Raw genomic sequence first — 14,492 nt, forward strand, 5'->3', positions numbered from 1 at the left:
TGAACCCAGGAGGCAGAGGTTGCAGTGAGCCGAGATGGCAACCACTGCACTCCATCCTGGGCAACAGAGTGAAACTCTGTCTCAAAAAAAAAAAAAAAAAAAAAAGTTTTATACCTGTAATCCCATCACTTTAGGAGGCCAAGACAGGCAGATCGCTTGAGGCCAGAAGTTTGAGACCAGCCTGGACAATATAGTGAGACTCCCATCTCTACAAAAAAAACAAAAAACAAAAAACCTCGCCAGGTGTGGTGACTCACGCGTGTAGTCCCAGCTACTCAGGAGGTTGAGGTGGAAGGATCACTTGAGCTCAGGAGGTCAAAGCTGCAGTGAGCTGTGATCGCACCACCACACTCCAGCCTGGGTGACACAGTGGGATCTTGTCTCAAAATAATAATAATAATAGTAATAATAAACAACTAAAACAGTAAAAACAAGTGAAACAACGGTGACTAATGAAGTCCTTTAAAGGCAAGGAGACAGGGCCAACAGGGACAAGGACGTTACTGTACACAGTCTGAAGAGGTGACAATTGAGGACAGGCTTAGTCAGCTACACAGGGAGTAAAAAGCCCAATTCCAGGCTTTGAGCCAGGAATCGATGGAGAATTTGAGGAATAGAATAAAGTCTGGTACAACTGGAGCCTCGTGAGCCAGGGGGGAAGGAGAGCCAATTAAGATGCAGACACCAGTAGGCGCCGAATTGTGGACTGAACTTTCCCCTTAATGTCCCCCTCCAACCTCAAAACCCAGAGATCTGGAGGGCGCAGGGATATCGGGGGGCTTGGAGGAAAAGACACAGAGGGGGCGTCAGTAGCACCTCGGACAGCACCATCCCTGTCCATGGTGCTGACAGTTCGAGGCACTGACCGTCGGTGGGAATGTAAAACTGTGCAGCCGCTATGGAAAAGTTTGGCGTTTCCTCAGTCCAACGCAGAATCTCCATATGACCCAACAAGTCCACTCCTGGGCATCTAGCCAAGGAAACGGAAAGCAGGGATCCAGATAGTTGTACACCTGTGTTCACAGCAGCATGAGTCACCATAGCCAAAAGGTGGAAGCAACTCAAGTGTCCAACATAGGAACCAATAAACACCACGTGGTCCATTCACACAATGAAATATTATTCAGTCATAAAAACGAAAACAGTTCTGGCCGGTCAAGGCGGCTCACGTCTGTAATCCCAGCACTTTGGGAGGCCAAGGTGGGCATATCACTTCAGGTCAGGAGTTTGAGACCAGCCTGGGCAACATGGTGAAACCCCGTCTCTACTAAAAATACAAAAATTAAGGCCAGGTGTGGTGGCACATGCCTGTATTCCCAGCACTTTGGAAGGCTGAGGCAGGTGGATGGCTTGAGGCCAGGAGTTTGAGACCAGCCTGGCCAACATGGTGAAACCCCATCTCTAAGAAAAATACAAAAATTAGCCAGGCATGGTAGTGCTCGCCTGTGGCCCCAGCTATCTGGAAGGCTGAGGCATGAGAATAGCTTGAATCCAGGAGCAGGAGGCTGCAATAAGCTGAGATCGCATCACTGCAATCCAGCCTAGGCGACAGAGAGAGACATTGTCTCAAAAATTAAAAAACAAAACAAAACCCCACAAAATTTAGCTGGGCATGGTTGCGGTTGCCTGTAATCCCAGCTACTCAGGAGGCTGAGGCAGGAGAATCGCTTGAACCCGGGAGGCGGAGGTTGCAGTGAGCGGAGATCACGCCACTGCACTCCAGCCTGGGTGACAGAGTGAGACTCTGTCTCAAAGGAAAATAAAAAAAAAAGAAAGAAATTGAGGGGTGCCACATTGGGCCTCCAAGAGCACCTGTGAGCCGGGGAGGGTGGCATGGAATGTTTGGCCCTGTGGTCTGGAGTCAGCACTGGCTTCTGAGAGCCAGAGAAGGGGCAGAGTGGGGACAAGAACCTAGTGGGGCTCCGTGTGGATTCTAGAAAGGCACTTCCTGTGGGGGGCAAGCACCAGGTGGTGTCAGACCCCAGCCCCAGCCATCCTGAGCACAGAAGGTGGCCCCCCAACCTAAAGACGACAGGAGGTCATTTCCAAGAGGTGAGTTTATTGGGGGAGGGGACTGGTCAAGTCGTCAGTGCAACATGGCATCCCGCTCAGGGCAGGTCGGTCCAGTGTGTGAGCCCCGGGGGTCAAGGCATAGCAGCAGGAGGGGGAGTGAGCTACCCCCACAGGGCCATCCCCAGCCCAGTCCAGGGGCGGGGGTAAGGGGTGACCCCTGGTGAGGTCCTCAGGCATCTGTGGTTGAGCCGGGCGGCTCCTGGGGCAGACAGTGTCGGTGCCGGAGAATCGACTTCTCCTCCTCCTGCAGGGACAGGTCACACACACGTCACCCAGCACGGGACACTGATACGTCACTGCGCACATGTCAGCCAGCACCCAGCACACAGGATCTCAAATACACCCCTCCAACTGTACTCATGACTCTCTGGGGGATGTGAGGGGACCCTGGGCTACCCACTCTCACCATCTCGGAGGCAGTGCTGGGGCTTGCGCCCTCTGGGGACCCCCCTTCGTCCCTCGAGCAGTCGGGTCCAGCGTCCTCCTCATACTCTGTCAGACAATCTGACTCCTCTCCTGGAATCGGAAAGCAGGGCATGGGTGAGAGGATCAGGGCTGGCCTGTCATCTCCAGCCACTCCCCTCCCTCTTGGGGGTCCCCTGGGCCCCTCACCGTCAGCACAGCCATCGGAGACATAGCTTGTCGGGGGCTCAATCCGGGACACGATCTCTGCCAAGTCGGTGAAGCCAGAGCTTGGGAAGGCAAGCACCTGTGGGGTGACATTGGTGAGGCTCTTGGGGGGACCCACAGAGTTTTGGGGCCCCTGGGGGGCCTGGTGGTACACTGGGGACTCAGAGGAGATCCTAGCGTGGGAACTCTCTAAAGTCAGCGGAGGTCTGAGAGCTCAGCAAAACCCAGGGATATATGGGGTCATCTGAGGTTTGGGGGAGACTTTAAGGGGGCTTGGGCTCTGGAATCACTGGAGTCAGAGTGGCCCCGGGGGCATCACAGGCTTACGTCTGCACGGCGGCTCTCATTAAGGTCTGCAGACCGCCGGTCTGTGAGCATTTTCTCAATGACGTTGCCACGGCTCCAGCCTCCAAACACTGCCTTCCCGTACTGGTAGCCCACATCCTGCGGGAAGTGAGGGGCTGGGTCCATGTCTGCAACTCTGTTTTGCTTGTCCCCACTCTGTCTGCCCCTTCTCTGGCCCCTTAAAAGCCTGATGCTCTGGGGGAGTTGGCATTTGAGACTAAACCTATTTCAGAGTCAGCTGCACATAGCACACTCGCCCACACATCCCCTGTCCTGTGCTTGACAGACATTACCAATCAATCTCTCTGTGTTGTTTCCCACTCAGCCCCATGCAGGGTGTTGGGTAGCAAATAACACAAACTGGTGATATGTGAGCTTATTTTGAAGTCTGCAAACAGGCAGTACATCTGCGGATATTGCCATCTCCCAAGCCCACAGCAAACATCTTGTATTTCTCACGGCATGTTATCCCAGTGAGCCCACAAGGGACATCACATATTTCTTCTTAGACTCAGGGCTTCTGGGCGGCAGCTATTGATCAATTTTTCTTTTTTAAAAATTTTTTTATTATTATTGTCTTTAATTTTTTAAATTAATATTATTTTTTGAGACAGAGTCTCACTCTGTCACCCAGGCTAGAGTGCAGTGGCACAATCTTGGCTCACTGCAACCACTGCCTCCCAGGTTCAAGCGATTTCTCCTGCTGCAGCCTCTCAAGCAGCAGGGACTATAGGTATGCGCCACCACACCTGGCTACTTTTTGTATATTTAGTGGAGACGAGGTTTCACCTTGTTGACCAGGCTGGTCTTGAACTCCCGACTTCAAGTGATCTGCCCACCTCAGCCTCCCAAAATGCTGGAATTACATGCATGAGCCACTGTGCCTGGCCCTTTCTTTTTCTTAGAGACAGAGTTTTGCTCTGTTTCCCAGGCTGGAGTGCAGTGATGCAATCATAGCTCACTGCAGCTTCGAACTCCTAGGCTCAAGTGAGCCACCCACTTTAGCCCTCCGAGTGGCTGGGGTGACAGGCGTGCACATCCAGCTAATTTTTTATTTTTAATCTTTGTAGAGATGGGGTTTTGCTATGTTGCCCAGGTTGGTCTTGAACTCCTGGCTTCAAGCAATCCTCCCACTTCAGCTTCCCAAGGTGCTGGGATTACAGGCATGAGCCACCATGCCTGGCCCCCTGATCAGTTTCAATTGGCCTGGGCTATGGCACATTTTTCAGGGTCAGTGGCACATAACACACACACTGCTACATCCCTCTCCTGGACCTGTGGCAGACATTACTACTTCATCACTATTCTCATTCCCACCAATGCAGAAATGGCATTAGAAATCACTATACAGGCCGGGCGCGGTGGCTCAAGCCTGTAATCCCAGCACTTTGGGAGGCCGAGACGGGCAGATCACGAGGTCAGGAGTTTGAGACCATCCTGGCTAACACGGTGAAACCCCGTCTCTACTAAAAAATACAAAAAGCTAGCCGGGCGAGGTGGCTGGCGCCTGTAGTCCCAGCTACTCGGGAGGCTGAGGCAGGAGAATGGCGTAAACCCAGGAGGCGGAGCTTGCAGTGAGCTGAGATCCCGCCACTGCACTCCAGCCGGGCAACAGAGCGAGACTCCGTCTCAAAAAAAAAAAAAAGAAAGAAAGAAAAAAAAGAAATCACTATACAGTGCTTCCGGGGGGGCAGTTGGCCCATAAGGAGAAAGTTCATACACAGCACATGCACAGCCACACCCCCACCACATCCCCTGCAGACATCACTAATTGATCACTGATCTGTTTTCCACAGATTCCAGATGGGATTCCCAGATTCCTCCTGGATTCCTCCCCCTCACACTGCTCTGAGCTTTAAGTAGCAAAGCTTTGCTGGACCACCTCTGCAGGCGCCATGCCACTCCTGCTCACTCACATAGATCTGGTCGAACTTCCCGAAGTCCATGGTCTTGAAGCAGTCGATGGGCGGGCGCAGGTACTCGCAGTAGGAGCTGGACTTGACAACCTCTAGCTGCCGCACGCAGGACACGTAGGCCAGGCGGGACTGGATTTCAGCCATGTCTGGAACCTTCACCTTGTCCGCCCAGGGATTCAGCCGCTTCCACAGCAGCCACCAACCAGACAGGCTGTCCCCGTACGTGCTGAGGTCCGTCTCGTCCTGGCTCCCCACATCGATGGCGATGACTGTTTTGGCACCCATGCTGCGGGCGATGTCCGCTGTGGGGCCAGAGGGGTCAGCGGGCTGCTCCCCTCAGGGGCCAGGGGCAGAGATGTTCAACCCAGTCCCACAGACACCGTATACAAATGATCATGCAAAAAAACAAAAAACAAAACAAAAAAAAAACCCCACACATGCAAACAACATGCTGTCGTGTACAGGGAATAGAAATGATGCAACTGAAGTTGAGGAGGGAGGTCAGGTGTGGGGAGGTTTTGTTTTATTTTTTGAGAGAGTCTTGCTCTGTCGCCCAGGCTGGAGTGCAGTGTACCATCTGGGCTCAGTGCAACCTCCACCTCCTGGGTTCAAGCAACTCTCTTGCCTCAGCCTCCCGAGTAGCTGGGATTAGAGGCACACACCACCACACCCGGCTAATTTTTGTATTTTTAGTAGAAACCGGGTTTTCACCATGTTGGCCAGGCTGGCCTCGAACCCCTGACCTGAAGTGATCCACCCGCCTCAGCCTCCCAAAGTGCTGGGATTACAGGCGTGAGCCACTGTGCCCAGCTCAATAAAGCTTTATTTATACAGTCAAACAGAGGGCAGGATTCAGCCTGTGGGCCATAGTTTGCCCAACCCTGTCCTATAAGATTGTGAGTATGTGTGCAGCTAGTGTACGTCTATTCGTGTATGCACACTTCTGGGGTGTGAAATTTTAAGTTGTGTACCTGCCCACCTCTCACCTGCACCCATAAAGGTGGCAGGCATGGCTTAACTTGGTCAGAGGTGCCGCATCCTTATCTACGTGTGTGCACATCCCTGCATGTTTGAGGGAACGTGAAGGACAAGTGGGACAGACTGGCATACATAGGCAAATGCCCTATTTCACCGATACACGTGTTCATCTGTGCACCTGTACCTGTGTGTACACGTGTGTGAGCTCTACCTGCCCCTGAAAGCATGTGTGTGTGTAGCCAGTGTGCACACATACGAATGTTGCATTCCACCTGCATGTACCCCGATGTGTGTATGGACATGGGCACCTGTCCCTCTGGTACGTACATCCACTTGTGCTTAACACAGTACGCCAGCAGGTAGATGTAGATTTCTTTTTTTTCCTTTGAGACAAAGTTTCAGTCTTGTCGCCCAGGCCAGAGTGCAATGGCACAACCTCGGCTCACTGCAACCTCCGCCTCCCGGGTTCCACTGATTCTCCTGCCTCAGCCTCCTGAGTAGCTGGGATTACAGGTGCCCGCCACCATAATTTTTTATATTTTTAGTAGAGATGGGGTTTCACCATGTTGGCCAGGCAGGTCTCAAACTCCTGACCTCAGGTAATCTGCCTGCCTCAGGCCTCCCAAATTGCTGGGATTCCAGGCTGAGCCACCGTACCCGGCCAGGATGTAGATTTCAATCGCACATGTCGCTGTCCACGGGCACATCCATGTATCATCTTGTGTACATGACTGTATGTGTGCGCGCCTGTGTCTGCACCCCTGCACGGGTGGCTTGGGCATGTGTCCCGTCATTGAGCCTGTCTGTGTGCCCATGCGTGTGTGTGTGAGGTGCGGGAGGTGCTTGCGTGTGCGGGTGGTGCGGGCAGCCACTTGCCTGGCAGGTTGTTGATGTAGCCGCCATCCATGAGTAGGTGCCCGTCCTTGGGGTCGCACAGCGGCGGCAGGTAGCCCGATAGCGTCATGCTGGCGCGCACATACCGCCACAGGGAGCCTGCGCGGTGGGACACACAGACACAGACACGCACAGACACGCTCAGACACTCCGGAGGCCCGGCCAGCCCGGCGGGCTTGCTGACCTGGGACGTTGTTAACGTAGCACCCATCCACCAGCAGGTGCCCGTCCTTGGGGTCGCACAGTGGGGGCAGGTAGGGGCAGTAGGAGGCGCTGGCCCGGATGTAACGCCACACACAGCCTGCGGGGATGGCGTGAGCGGGGTAAGGCGCCCGACGAGTCTCCCTGCTCCCCTCCACCGAGGACGGACGTACCTGGGGGTCTCCAGGGCATTAGTGGGTGGCGGTTAGTGGTCGGCGATCGGGCCAGGGTGGACGGTCACTCGTGTTAACAACGTCCCAGATGTTCAGCGGCCCTCCCGGAAGCATCCCCCCAACCCCACGTGGTGTCAGCGGTTGCTGCAGGCTGGGCGGGGACACCCACCATCTTTGTGGACTCGCATGGCTGAGGCGGTGATATCTGTGGTCACGTTGAAGTAAGGCAGCCACAGGTCCTGCGGGGACAGGGATCAAGGTGGGGGAGGAGCAGGGGACTCCTTCGGGGAGGGGCAGGCAGGGCAGGGGACGGGGCGGGCCTACCTCAATCTGTTTATCCTGGAAGACCCGGTGGATGCTGCGGTTAAAGGCAGACCCAGTGAACATGGAGGTGACTGGGTACGTGAGGTCCAACACAGGTTCCAGCACTGAAGTCATACTCTAGGGACAAGGGGGCCAGATAGGGTCAAATAGGAGTCACATGGGGTCACAGATAAGGTTCACCAATAGGGGGTGAGCAAGGAGCACTTAGGGGCCAGATGCAGTGGCTCACGCTGGTAATCCCAGCACTTTGGAGGCCAAGGCGGGCAGATTACTTGAGGCCAGGAGTTCGAAAGCAGCCTAGCCAACATGGTGAAACCCTATCTCTACTAAAATACAAAAAAATTGGCCCGGCTGGTGGGGCGCGCCTGTAATCCCAGCTACTCAGGAGGCTGAGGCGGATAAATCACTCCAACCTGGGAGGTGGAGGTTGCAGTGAGCCAAGATCGCCCACTGCACTCCAGCCTGGGCGACAAAGCGAGACTCAGTCTCAAAAAAAAAAAAAAAAAAAAAAAAAGGAGCATTTAGGGATGATGTGGTCACCCAAGGCCATTCACAAGGTGGTCACCAAGGTCCCTGGGTGCTCTAGTTGGGGGTTGTGGGTTAGGGTCAGTAAACAGGAGGTCCCAAAGTGGTTACCCAGAGTCCTAGAAGCATATCTATAAAAGTCCGGACAGCTGGGGTTTACAGTTTGAATCAGGAAGGGTAACCCTGACCCCAGAGTCTCCCCCATGGGATCAGATTAGGGTGGAGCCACGGGTTTTATGGCACTCCTGGGGTGCCGCAACCGCTCCTCCCAACACCACACCTTGGCCCACTCCCGGGCCCGCTGTTTCGTGCGGCTGGCGCTGCGCTCCTCCGCGTACAGCGCTCCGATGAAAGAGCCAATGGACGTGCCGCCCACTAGGTCCACGGGGACCCCCGCCTCCTCTAATGCCTTTAGCACTCCGATGTGCGAGCAGCCCCTGCCGGGAAAATGGGCCCCAGTGACCCGCTAGGCTCCAGCAGCAGGACCTCCCCTGCCCCCACCTCCTCCCACCACCCGCACTGCTAAGGAACAAAGGACCCGCCCCTACCCACGGGGTCTCTCACCGGGAGGAAGCTCCACCCTCGGACACCCAGGCCCCGCCTCCAGGAGCAAGCCCCACCCCCACAGTTTCTCCCAGGAAGGAAGCTCCACCCCTGGATAGCCAGGCCCCGCCCCCAGATAGCAAGCCCCGCCCCTCACCTGGCCCCGCCCCCGCCCAACACAAGGGCAATGGTGTTCCCTGTGAGCACCCTCGCCAAGCGGGAGAAGTCGCTGTGCCGGTCCGCACGCCTGGAGAAAACCTTCTCGTAGAGCTCATGCTGGGATGGGGGAGATAGCCGCGACTGAGGAGCATGAGGGCGGGGTCCGGCGGATCCCCCAGGGGCACTCTGACCTTCGAGCCCGTCCTCAACTCGCCCAGGCCCCGCCCCAATCTCCCAAGCCACGCCCAGTAGCCACGCCCCTGGAAGGTGGGGGCCGGCCCGCTCCTCACCAGCTTGGCAGGGCTGCGGCGCGAGAACAGCCGGCGCGGACACCGCAGGTGCAGGTGCCCCGAGCACCAGCTGCGCATGTTGAGCCACTCCACGGTGCGCGTGGGGCCCGCGCCCTCCTCTCGGTGGAGCAGGACGAGCTGCTTAAGGGCGCGCACGGCCGTGTTCTCCAGCATCTGCTCCAGCTGCAGAAGACGGACGGCAGAGGTCACCAGCCGCCCCACCACCACCTGGCCACAGCTGGGTCCCTGATCGCCTACCCCCACGGTGAGGGTGCACGTGGCCTGGTGCAGGCACGGAAGGGCAAGGGACGGGTCCCGAGGTGGGTGAAATCAGGAGGCACAGCCTTCCAACCTGGCCGAGGGTGGGCTCCTGGTCCCCCAGGCCCACGATGAGGATGCAGTCGGCCTGTCGCAAGCAGCGCACCGTCCAGGGCGTGAGCGAGGCGTCCGTCTGGTAGAGTACGATACGGTGTGCATCTTCCTGCTGGGCCAGCCACCCTGACAGCCGAAACTCTTGGATGCTAGGGTAGGATGGGGGCAGTGTCACCCTGGGGCTGGCCTGGGTTCAGTGTGCTCCCCGAGACCACAGAGCTCTGTTGCTGGGAGGAACTTAGACACCCAAACCCCACCATGGAAGTCCGTGCCCTGGTGGGCAGATTCACACCACTGCGAAACTCCCCATTGACCTGTGGGTAGGAGGCGTGCTCCGTGGTTGGAAGCCGAGAACTTGAACTCAGCTGAAAGAATGTGAGGCTCCAAGCCCACCCATCACCCTACCCGCTCCCTTCTGCAACACACACCTATCCAGTGCGGAGGCCCCCAGGCGTGCCCGGATGATGTCACTGTTAAGGAGTAGCGTCGGACCTAGGGGTAGGTGGGGAAGCCAGGCTGGGAACCATGGTCCACAGGGCTGGGGCCTCACTCAGAAAAGAATGTCCATTACCCCACGCCTGTGGCCCTGTTCCCCTCCACCCCCCAAATGACCTACCTGAACATCTTTCACTCACTAATGTCCCACCCACGGCCAGCCCCCACCCATGACCCTCACCCCACTGACCAATGGCCTGCAGGGCGTGCTGCAGCTCCAGCGTGAAGGCCACCATGGGGACCTCAGCACACACGGGCAGGACTGCCACCGTTGCCAGGTTGCTGGCTGGGTTGGTGAGTTCCGAGTGCGGGGGCACACCCAGCCCAGAGCCTGCTGAGAACCCAATGGATGAGATTTGTGGTGCAAACCTGAGTCTGGAGAGATGAACCCTCCTCCTCCTCTTCCTCCTCTTCCTCCTCATCTGAAGTTCCTGCTCCTCTGCTCCCAGACTGCAGCCCCCAGCTGCCTAGTCTTGACTCTACCATACTGAAAAGCATGGGTCTGGTCCTGGACCCCCAGCCTCAACTACTATCCCCTTTTGTTAAAACCTCGTCATCCACCCTCCACTTTGGGCCCTGATCACCTCAGTGGGATCCATTACACAACTCTACAACCATTCAGATTCACTGTGCTTGGGAGATCAATTGGCCAGTGTCCCTGCCCCATTCTGGTCTTGGTTCCTCTGTCTAATGGGGGACCTGAACACAAAACGAGGCAGAAATAAAGCTACTTTTAGCCTGGTCAACATGGAGAAACACTGCTCTACTAAAAATACAAAACAATTAGCCAGGCGTGGTGGCATATCCCTGTAATCCCAGCTACTTGGGAGGCTGAGGCAGCAGAATCACTTGAACCCAGGAGGCAGAGGTTGCAGTGAGCCGAGATCATGCCATTGCACTCCAGCCTGGGCTACAGAGCAAAACCCTGTCTTAAAATAAAAAGAAAAGAAAAGACAAAGACAAGAAAAGAAAAGGAAGTAAAGCTACTTTTGACCCATCTGTTGCTTCCCAGCTTCTCCACTAACAGCCTAGACCAAGCTGTCAACTCCCATATCTTGCCTAGACCTCTCGTTTTCTCCTTACTGGTGGAATCCTTCTTCCCATGTAACAATCTAAATAAGCTGAAATGCCTGTCCACAGCCCCTAGCCCCTACATGACTTACCCTCCAACTCCTGCCACCTCTCCCCTTGGTCACTTTCCTCCTCTCAGTGCTTCGAAACCACCAGCCCCCCTGTGCAGCACCCCCGGTTTCTCTTTCATGTCTGGCCCCATCTCATTTGTCGTCTCAGCTCACTGTCTTTAGAAAAGCCTCTTTCTCCTTCCCTCCCTCCCTCCCTCTGTCAGCCACACCCTCATGACCCTCTTTTGTCTTCTAGATATTGTTTTTTTTGTTTTGTTTTTGTTTTTTTTTGAGACGGAGTCTCGATTTGTCGCCCAGGCTGGAGTGCAGTGGTGCGATCTTGGCTCACTGCAAGCTCCGCCTCCTGGGTTCACACCATTCTCCTGCCTCAGCCTCCCGTGTAGCTGGGACTACAGGTGCCCACCACCACGCCCAGCTAATTTTTTTGTATTTTTGAGTAGAGACGGGGTTTCACTGTGTTAGCCAGGATGGTCTCGATCTCCTGATCTTCTGATCCACCCGCCTCAGCCTCCCAAAGTGCTGGGATTACAGGTGTGAGCCACCGTGCCCAGCCGATATTGTATTCTTTATCTGTAATTTCTTTCCTTCTTTTTCTTTTCTTTCTTTCTTTCTTTTTTTTTTTTTTTTTTTTTGAGATGGAGTTTCGCTCTTGTTGCCCAGGCTGGAGTGCAATGGCACAGGCTCCACTCACTGCAACCTCCGCATCCCAGGTTCAAGCGATTCTCCTGCCTCAGCCTTCCACCACGCCTAATTTTTGTACTTTTAGTAGAGATGAGTTTCACCATGTTGGCCAGGCTGGTCTCGAACCCCTGACCTCAAGTGATTCACCTGCCTCGGCCTCCCAAAGTGCTGAGATTACAGGTGTGAGCCAGGCCTCTAATTTCTTAAAGATGTCTTTTCTGCCACTACTGCCCTGCCCCCGCCTCGGGGGATCTAGGGGTCAGGGCCAATTGGGTAGAGCCCCTGGAGGGAAAAGGGGTATCTAGGTTAATGGGCTGGCCCAGAATCTGGCTGCTACAATGTAGAAACTCAGGGCCACATTTCAGCAGGCCTCCAACCCCACTGCACGCCCCATTCTGTTCTAGCTCACTGAAACCACAGGCTGAGACAGGGGCTACATCTCCCAGCATGCTGTAACTTCAGAAGGCAAGGTGCCCAGAGTCCTAAACAACAATCCACAGACTATTTTCCATACGGTATGGGGAGTTTTGTTTGTTTGCTGTTCTATTTTTTCTGAAACAGGCTCTAGCTCTGTCGTTCAGGCTGGAGTACAGTGGCACGATCACAGCTCACTGCAGCCTCAACCTCCGGGCTCAAGCAATCAATCCTCCCGCCTCAGCCTCCCAAGTGGCTGAGACTACAGGCATATATCACCACGCCCAGCTAACGTTTGAAAATTTTCGGCGGGGCACGGTGGCTCACACCTGTAATCCTAGCACTATGGGAGGCAGAGGCGGGCAGATCACAAGGTCAGGAGATCCAGACCATCCTGGCTAACACGGTGAAATCCCGTCTCTACTAAAAATGCAAAAATTTAGCTGGGCGTGGCGGCGGGCGCCTGTAGTCCCAGCTACTAGGGAGGCTGAGGCAGGAGAATGGCGTGAACCCTGGAGGTGGAGCTTGCAGTGAGCCGAGATCGCGCCACTGCACTCCAGCCTGAGCGACAGAGCGCCATCTCAAAAAAAAGAAAAAGAAAGAAAAAAACGAAAAGAAATTTCTGTAGAGACGTGGGGTCCTACTGTGTTACCCAGACTGGTTTCAAACTCAATCTCCTGGGCTCAAGCAAGCCTTCTGCCTCAGCTTCCCAAAATGCTGAGATTACAGGCGTGAGCCATCACACCCGGCCTTGCCATCATATTCTGATCTAGGACTCCCTTTCTCTCTACATCCAAGCCGTGGACTTCCCCAGCAAGCCCTGACTCCCGGGCAGACTCCGCCGCCTAAGACTCCATCCCTGGCACCACTGATTTACTTTCGAGCCCATTAACTAGCACGCCTGGGGTCAAGGACTCTGTTTCCCAGCATGCTCAGGAACACGAACTCCATTCCCCAGCATGCACTGCACCTCGGTCCTACTTTGGGTTTGAAACCCGCAGGGGCATGATTTCTTCGCGGAACTCCATTTCCCAGCATCCCTCAGGAAGAAGGCGTCCCTCCCAGCATGCTCTGGACGCGGGACTACATCTCCCAGCACGCTCCGGGCCGGCCGGCTCTCACCTGGGAAGGGTCCTTGCAGCTGCTGCAAATTTCCTAGAATTTTCTGGCTCAGCAGGTGGATAAGACGGGTCACAACCTGGGGGCGTTGGAGGCCGGCATTTCAGTGAGACCCGGGAAGCAGCTGTCCAGGTCCCACCTCTCCCTCCTCTGCCGGGGCTCATGTGTCCCCATTACCTGAGTCCCACCCCCAAGAGCCCCGCCCTCACTCTCTCGCCTTGGCACCTCCCTCGGCACCCCCCCTCCGCTCCTCCAGAAGCCCCTCCCACACGCTAGGCCCAGTCCCCCCGGGGTCCGGCCTCCGTCCCTTTGCCCCGCCCACAACAGGCCGTACCTGCGGGTACCGGCGTTTGATGTGACCCAAGGTGCCCTCGGGAAGCTTGGCCAGCTCCGTGTCTCGCACCGCGTGCACCGTCGTGGCTCGCGGCTGCCGGGTCAGCGCCTCCACCTGGGGGGCCGCGTGCATGATTAAGGCTGCTTCGGTGGGGAATGGGGAGGCCGAAGATGGGTGGAGAGGGGGCTGTGCTGCCCCATCTAGGACTCCCCTGCAATGGCGGTGCAGGGAAGCAAGCCTCGCTCGCTACCCATTAGAGGTCCGAGGAGAGGGAGAGGACAGGGATACACGACAGGCGGAATCCCCTTTTCCGACGAAATGAGGTCTGGGAGGGGAGTGGACCGGGTGACGTCAGAGATCGGGAGCTGCATTCACCACTCCCTGGATTACCCGGGATGATGTGTGTGCGTTGTGTGGGGATTGGCCTGGAAAAGGCCAGAGGTCACAGTGGGTGGGGGCCGCACTCACCACGCCGATGAGGTCGCCGCGGCCGTACTCGCCCACCAGCTCCTTCTTGCCACTGCCTCGCTGGATCACGCTACGCAGCCGCCCATTGAGCACGATGTAAGTGCAGTCGGAGCGGTCGCCCTGCCTGAGTAGGATTGGAGGTCAGCAAGGTCTGACCACCCCCAAGTCCCCACCCCTAGGCCGGGCCTGAGCAGCGTGGTGGGCGCTGCACCTGTACAGCGCGCGTCCCGCCTCCACTGCCGTCCAGTCGATGGCGAAGTCCATCTGGCGCACGAAGGGCGACATCCTGGCTGCCACCGTGTGCGCCGCGCTCAGCACCACACTGGGCTGTGCGCGCATGATCCTGCAGGGATAGACTTGGGATGAAAGAGGAAGGCCTCAAAATTGCCCTACACCGGCGCTGGGAGGCCAGATCT

At 56.1% G+C, this 14,492-nt stretch overlaps 1 protein-coding gene across 4 annotated transcripts in view; it reads right to left on the bottom strand.

The window, feature by feature from the left end:
* Positions 1-2,040: 2,040 nt before the first annotated feature.
* Positions 2,041-14,492, bottom strand: part of PNPLA6 (patatin like phospholipase domain containing 6) — a 28,253-nt gene continuing 15,801 nt past the window's right edge. For 2 of the 4 annotated variants that reach the window (XM_023186706.2, XM_023186704.1), the window contains 18 exons: positions 14,288-14,419; positions 14,077-14,200; positions 13,609-13,722; positions 13,278-13,353; positions 10,109-10,249; positions 9,852-9,915; positions 9,404-9,572; positions 9,052-9,234; positions 8,760-8,878; positions 8,340-8,496; positions 7,535-7,651; positions 7,380-7,449; positions 6,819-6,935; positions 4,965-5,266; positions 3,031-3,147; positions 2,686-2,782; positions 2,480-2,589; positions 2,041-2,317 (listed from right to left, as the gene is read on the bottom strand). In XM_023186706.2, coding sequence (XP_023042474.1) covers positions 2,243-2,317; positions 2,480-2,589; positions 2,686-2,782; positions 3,031-3,147; positions 4,965-5,266; positions 6,819-6,935; positions 7,380-7,449; positions 7,535-7,651; positions 8,340-8,496; positions 8,760-8,878; positions 9,052-9,234; positions 9,404-9,572; positions 9,852-9,915; positions 10,109-10,249; positions 13,278-13,353; positions 13,609-13,722; positions 14,077-14,200; positions 14,288-14,419 — 2,284 coding nt within the window. In that variant the 3' untranslated portion in view covers positions 2,041-2,242. Of the gene's footprint in view, positions 2,318-2,479; positions 2,590-2,685; positions 2,783-3,030; positions 3,148-4,964; positions 5,267-6,818; positions 6,936-7,379; positions 7,450-7,534; positions 7,652-8,339; positions 8,497-8,759; positions 8,879-9,051; positions 9,235-9,403; positions 9,573-9,851; positions 9,916-10,108; positions 10,253-13,277; positions 13,354-13,608; positions 13,723-14,076; positions 14,201-14,287; positions 14,420-14,492 lie in introns of all 4 variants that reach the window. The other 2 variants (XM_023186705.1, XM_023186703.2) reach the window with 1 other exon arrangement.

This window comes from Piliocolobus tephrosceles, chromosome 21 (genome assembly GCF_002776525.5).
Source record: "Piliocolobus tephrosceles isolate RC106 chromosome 21, ASM277652v3, whole genome shotgun sequence".
In the NCBI taxonomy this organism is placed as follows: domain Eukaryota; kingdom Metazoa; phylum Chordata; class Mammalia; order Primates; family Cercopithecidae; genus Piliocolobus; species Piliocolobus tephrosceles.